At 40.5% G+C, this 6,991-nt stretch overlaps 1 protein-coding gene across 3 annotated transcripts in view; it reads right to left on the bottom strand.

The window, feature by feature from the left end:
- Positions 1–6,991, bottom strand: part of LOC133634132 (serine/threonine-protein kinase 10-like) — a 70,432-nt gene that overhangs the window by 29,448 nt on the left and 33,993 nt on the right. For all 3 annotated transcript variants that reach the window (XM_062027171.1, XM_062027173.1, XM_062027172.1), the window contains 5 exons: positions 6,792–6,941; positions 4,883–4,955; positions 4,567–4,761; positions 1,427–1,508; positions 100–231 (listed from right to left, as the gene is read on the bottom strand). In XM_062027171.1, the coding sequence (XP_061883155.1) occupies positions 100–231; positions 1,427–1,508; positions 4,567–4,761; positions 4,883–4,955; positions 6,792–6,941 (632 nt within the window). The remainder of the gene's footprint in view (positions 1–99; positions 232–1,426; positions 1,509–4,566; positions 4,762–4,882; positions 4,956–6,791; positions 6,942–6,991) is intronic.

Below are 6,991 nucleotides of genomic sequence, written 5' to 3'. Positions count from 1 at the left end.
AACCCATTAAGAATTGTTAGAAATAGGAATTGTGATTAATCTGAAAATCTTTTTTTTTTTTTTACACTTCAAAAAAATGTGTTTTTTAAGTTTACACACCATATTTACTTCAGTTTCTTCTTCCTCCTCTTCTTCTTTGTGCTCTTCAATCTCCTCTGTAACCTCAGCCTTGGCCTCAGCTATAATTTCCCTCAGAGGCTTGCTGTCCGTCACACTGGACACAAATGAATGCTGTGCAAAAAAACAAAAAAACAAGAAAAAACATCAAATATTTCAACACCCAATACACAAGGCATGTTTATCATTCCTCCTTGAGATAGTCGCAACTTTAAATGTTTGATTTCACCAAAGTGTTTTTCTCAAAAATTACGATCGATAGATAGATAGATAGATAGATAGATAGATAGATAGATAGATAGATAGATAGATAGATAGATAGATAGATAGATAGATAGATAGATAGATAGATAGATAGATAGTACTTTATTGATTCCTTCAAGAGAGTTCCCTCAGGAAAAATACAATTCCAGCAGCAGTGTACAAAATTGAGATCAAATTTTAAAAAGAATAAGTAAATAATGGGGGTATAAATGGTAATAAAATAGAACATTTAACAATAAGAATAAAAATAAAAAGCAACAATAAGAATAAAAACATAACAGTAAAAATAAGAATATAACAAGAGAATAGAGATAGAAGTTGCTGTTTTTTGTAAGTGTTTGCTACGATACAATTGCGAGAGAATGTGAAAGCCATTGGATGTCATTTTCCTGTTGAGCATGTATAATAGGGACATTTGTTCAAAACTTGGTCATTAATGCACAAATATAAAGTAACTGAGAAAAGCATCTTACCAACATGACACACAAAAATGTAATTCACCCACAACAAAGTGCATCTGTAAGACTAAACATGTTCTCTCACGCATCTCCTTTCACCGTTAAAAATAATTTATGCTGAAGACTAAAGAATGCAAATACTCTCAAGAGACATAACTATAGAAAGGACACAATCTATAAAAGCTGTACAATGGCTACTATTAAGTATATCTAAACTTCCTTGCTAGTATTCTACCTTGAAAATATGTTCTCGTTTAAAAATGCCTATTTAGGTCATTTTCAACATCATCTTCATTCATACATTGTATCTTAAGTTTTAGTGTATTTACCTACATCGCTTAACCAACTGTGGTCCATCTGAAACCCTGCCTACTGAGTTTTGATTAACTAATTTTACAGACTGATTTTGTTGGGGACCGCTTATTGGTTTTTGTAATATTACTTTATTTATTACTTGGTTGTTTGTTTATTAAATATTTGCAGGTATTAGCAAGTATGTGGTGAACAAGGATTACAGTGTATTTTCTGTGGCAGAGGTTGGAATAACTTGGAGAAAAAAGTTATTAGAGTGATATTTAAGAGGGCACCTGCAGAAGTTGTGTTGCACTCCACCTGCTGTCTACGTTTTTGTCCACACATCGCTTTAGGAAATCATTGAATTCTGGAGTCCTAAAAGGATTTCAAAAAAGAAAGTTATACATTACATAACAATAGCGGTATATCATTGTTTCCAATACATACAACTCAAAATGTAAGGAACACTATCAACCTCAAGTACTGTAGGTTAAACCTTTCACATATGGAGTTACACATTTCTGAAATAGATGATGGTGAATGCTTTGTTGAAAAATGTTGAGCCAATAGCAAGACCCTTTCTGCCTGACACTTAGATTTATAATACCCTAAAAATCACCTTTAATAATTGACATTAATTACTTTATTTGTCACCACTAAGTCCTGGTGACTGTTCACTGTTCAGTTTACCGAGACGAGTATGAGTGGTACCACACTCAATAGTGAGACACATTTACACAAATGTCAAATTTAGTTCACCTATAAAAAGTTACAATACATTTCAGGTTCATTCTGAAGTTGTACCTTGAAGTCCAATATAATGCTATATTTTGTGAGCAGTGCACCGTATTTGTTGATTTGAGGGAACATGGGATATTGGGCCGATATCAGCAAAAAACAAAAAACAAGTATCGGATTACATGGATGTGGAAGGAGGTGTAGCCAGCGCTGCCTGCAGGAGCAAAAGTCACCGCCGCTGTCCATGGTGCTGAGGACGAACACCATCGGGCTGTGCTGACGGTGAGACACAGCTGGCAGGTGATTAGATTTCACAGGTGGTACCTGTTAATCTAATCATCTGTTGTCTTTAACAGTGAGCGGTCGGGAGCAGCAGGAGGAAGAGAGGCATGACACAGAGGAGGGCTGAAAAGTCGAGTGCCATATGGATATTGTGGACAAAATAAAAACCTTTATTAAACCAGAACAACGGCCTCCAGCTGAAGTGTGTGATCCACCAAACCGGGTAGGAGGTAACTTCTACAATGGATTTGCATGTAAAATGTGTGATACAATCTCTGATACAAGCATTTCTGCAGGGTGTTTACTTGGGCCAAGCAGGACAGCTAGTTAACGTCGAAATGTCTTCTAATAATCACACAAGGTTGGTCTTTTCTTCTATTTTGGTCAAGTCATTTACAAAAGGTAAACATGGTAAGCCATAGGCTACTAAGACCTAGAAGCTACACAACAGCTACGCACACAACAGCACACATGCTATACATACCTAAGTGTCCTTAATTGAACAACTTTGCAGTCTAAAACAGCACATTTATCAATATAGACGAGTATCAAATAATTCTAGTTACATATTACTTACACATACTAAGTTTCCAAGGCATAAGCATATCAAAATAGTAACCATGCAGTAAAAAACATGTCCGCATTATTCAACTTACTGCATCATGAGTTTAGTTTCATAATTTATGGTGGCCACAAGGTGTAATGAAAAAAACAATTACCACTCCACTTGAACACTTCTACTTAAAAGGTAGCAGACCTTTATTCCAGATGTTTAATATTAAATATGTTGGTGTTTTTCTTATACCTACCATTGTTCTCTGATTATTTCACTTGGTCAGACCTTTTCCTAATAGTCCACCCTACGAAATAATAAAGTATGTATAATGTATAATATATGAAATCAATATCGGTATCGACCAATACTCCAAGCTACAATATCCATCCATCCATCCATTTTCTACCGCTTGTCCCTTTCGGAGTCTCGGGGGGTGCTGGAGCCTATCTCAGCTGCATTCGGGCGGAATATCGGAAGTGAAAAAGTTGTATCAGACACCTTTAAAGGCCTACTGAAACCCACTACTACCGACCACGCAGTCTGATAGTTTATATATCAATGATGAAATCTTAACATTGCAACACATGCCAATACGGCCGGGTTAGATTACTAAAGTGCAATTTTAAATTTCCCGCAAAATATCCTGCTGAAAACGTCTCGGTATGATGACGCCTGCACGTGACGTCACGGATTGTAGCGGACATTTTGGGACACCATTGTGGCCAGCTATTAAGTTGTCTGTTTTCATCGCAAAATTCCACATTATTCTGGACATCTGTGTTGGTGAATCTTTTGCAATTTGTTCAATGAACAATGGAGACAGCAAAGAAGAAAGCTGTAGGTGGGAAGCGGTGTATTTCGGCCGGCTGCAGCAACACAAACACGTAGCCGGTGTTTCATTGTTTACATCCCCGAAAGATGACAGTCAAGCTTTACCATTGGCCTGTGGAGAACTGGGACAACAGAGACTCTTACCAGGAGGACTTTGAGTTGGATACGCAGACGCGGTACCGTGAGTACGCAGCTGCGGCTTCCAAACATTTGATCGCTTGCCCGTACGTGCGTGCCGCTATGTGCATGCCACGTACGTAACTTTGGGGAAATATATGTGCTGTATGAACTTTGGGGAGGTGAACGGTTGATTGAGTGTGTTGTGCGGGTGTTTGATTTGTATTGGCGGGTTATATGGACGAGAGGGGGGAGGTGTTTGTTATGCGGCATTAATTTGTGGCATATTAAATATAAGCCTGGTTGTGTTGTGGCTAATAGAGTATATATATGTCTTGTGTCTATTTACTGTTTTAGTCATTCCCAGCTGAATATCAGGTCCCACCCGCCTCTCACAGCATCTTCCCTATCTGAATCGCTTCCACTGCCCTCTAGTCCTTCACTCTCACTTACCTCATCCACAAATCTTTCATCCTCACTCAAATTAATGGGGAAATCGTCGCTTTCTCGGTCCGAATCGCTCTCGCTGCTGGTGGCCATGATTGTAAATAATGTGCAGATGTGAGGAGCTCCACAACCGGTGACATCACACGCATATCGTCTGCTACTTCCGGTACAGGCAAGGCTTTTTTATCAGCGACCAAAAGTTGCGAATTTTATCGTCAATGTTCTCTACTAAATCCTTTCAGCAAAAATATGGCATATCGCGAAATGATCAAGTATGACACATAGAATGGACCTGCTATCCCCGTTTAAATAAGAAAATCGTGTTTCAGTAGGCCTTTAAGATATTGCATAATGTAACATAATAAAACAGACTAATTGATTTTTTTTTTAAAAACAAACGCGTAGATATTGCAGAAAATCATTCAAACACAATTTACATGGGCGTTCTACACTTTGACTTACCAGCGGGATGGCTGCATCAGCGTTGGCGGTTCTGCCTTGGCTATTTTCAGAAGGACTCTCATGGGATTCATCTCATGGTTGGGTGGCTCAATCTGTGCCATCTCGATCAGGGTGACCCCAAGTGACCAAATGTCAGCTTTGTAGTCATATGGCCGATCCTTAGATGTCTCGCACATAACAACCTCTGGTGCCATCCTGCACGGAACATGTGGAAGTGAGAATTAAGTTGGGCGAAGGAGATTTGAAGTAATTGAAACCAAAACAAAAAAGAAACAAATATTGTCTAAGATATGTTTTTATTTGACACTAAACTCACCAGTATGGTGTTCCAATGAAGGAGTCTCTCCTTTGCAATGTTTTGATGTTTCTGGCCGACACACCAAAGTCAGCTGGAACACAAGCACAGTAGAAAAAAACGGAATCTAGATAATTAATTACATTCTTAATGCAGTCACACAATGAAAACAAAAGCCAAAGTAAAATACTGTATAGTTAAAAAGAAGATTATAGGAATATACAATATATTTTACTATTGACACACCAAGAAGCACTGGTACTCAAGTCTTAATTGCGTATCAAGAAAAAAATTATTTGTTTGTGAAAAAAAAAGAGACTTTTTTTTTCTGTATTTAAGTGCTGATCGATTTCTTGCGGCAATTTATTTTTGTCGGGGCGGTATAGCTCGGTTTGTAGAGTGGCCGTGCCAGCAACTTGAGGGTTCCAGGTTAGATCCCCGCTTCCGCCATCCTAGTCACTGCCGTTGTGTCCTTGGGCAAGACACTTTACCCACCTGCTCCCAGTGGCCACCCACACTGGTTTAAATGTAACTTAGATATTGGGTTTCACTATGTAAAAGCGCTTTGAGTCACTAGAGAAAAGCGCTATATAAATATAATTCACTTCACTTCACATTTTTGGTCCCCTTGCTGACAGAGGTAGATAGCAGCTAACGGTGTATCCCAATACAGAGTGTGGAGCCACTTCCCTAAATAATAATCCTCCAATGCAATAAATAAACTACGGGTCCTTCCATGATGCCGCCATCTTCGTCTTCAGCGGGTCCTTCCACGACGCCGCCATCTTCGTCTACAACAGGCTCATCGCCGCATCTTGTCCTGGAGTCAGCTCCAGCATCATCGTCGCCTACACGACCTCCAGCTTGCCTGCCACACAAGCGGCCATCAGGCGCCCGCACGCGGCCCCCTCGTAGGCAAAGAATGTGGCCGTTTCATGGACGCCCTCCGCGCTATCAGCAACTAGGCCCAGGACCCAGGCATGGATGGAGGCTGCTGCTGGTGTGCTGTGGCCGACGAGGAGGCGGACGCGAGTGGCCGTTCCGTGGTTGCTCGCCTCGCCAGCTGCGGCGGCGGTCTGACTCATCCCCGCTGGTTGCGAGGACATATCGCCAGGCGACCCACAGCCTAGTCCTCCCTCTGCCCTCCCGTGACTTTGGACTTTTTCGGTTTGTGTTTTTTTTGGGACGTCTGGAATCCGTCCCTTAAGGGCGGGGTACTGTCATGATTCGTTGCCCGGGTCATGTTTAGTTTGATATTTCCTTAGTCTTTTAGTTCTCTTTCAGCACCCTTGTTTGTTTTCTTTGTTGCCATGGGTGCTGATTTTTGTCACCTGCCTCTGATTAGTGGGTCCCATTTTTATAGTCTTTGGTATGACTCGGCCGGGGTTTGAACTCACGATCTACCGATCGCAGGGCGGACACTCCAACCACAAGGACACTGAGTAGGTTAGTGTAAAGGAGCATTAAATTAGAGTCTCTCCATGGTGATGCCCCGTATAGTACGGTACATGCAAAAACCTCATTTAAATTAGGCGTTCTGCACTACTTTTCAATTGCACACGCAGTATTAGTAGATCACACGCAACACGCCCACTAATACTACACGCTATTTTATAGATTGGACACACTGTTTAGCGCGTGGTATTAGGATCTTACTAAATCAAACCCATAATACTCTAAAATTTAAAAAAACACCCAAAAAACTATACATATTGTACACAACAATGGTATAATTGTGCTATTTCTAAAATTGAACTCACATACAGTAAGAGAACAATATAGTGACTTTTATTTACACACAAAAAAAGCCGTTTTGCCTAAATTGCTTGGGCCATAAATTCCGAATACATCTTAATAACTTGTACATTCTACTTCAGCAAAACACGCATCCTTGACACTTGACTGCTGAAAGGATTTTATGGGTCCTTACCCAGTTTAACATCACCATTTAGAGTGAGCAGGATGTTGCCAGCCTTCAGGTCTCTGTGGATGATTTTACTGTCATGAAGGTAGACGAGAGCCTGCAGAGTCTGCCGGCACACCACCTTGATCTGAGGTTCTGTCAGCGGTCGCTCCAGTTCTACGGATGGACATACATGGACACTTAATATAGACCAAATAAAGTAACAG

The sequence above is a fragment of the Entelurus aequoreus genome, linkage group LG18 (assembly GCF_033978785.1).
Source record: "Entelurus aequoreus isolate RoL-2023_Sb linkage group LG18, RoL_Eaeq_v1.1, whole genome shotgun sequence".
NCBI classification, from domain to species: domain Eukaryota; kingdom Metazoa; phylum Chordata; class Actinopteri; order Syngnathiformes; family Syngnathidae; genus Entelurus; species Entelurus aequoreus.
The sequence above is the reverse complement of the archived record's forward strand: the minus strand, read 5'-3'. Positions and strand labels throughout refer to the sequence as shown.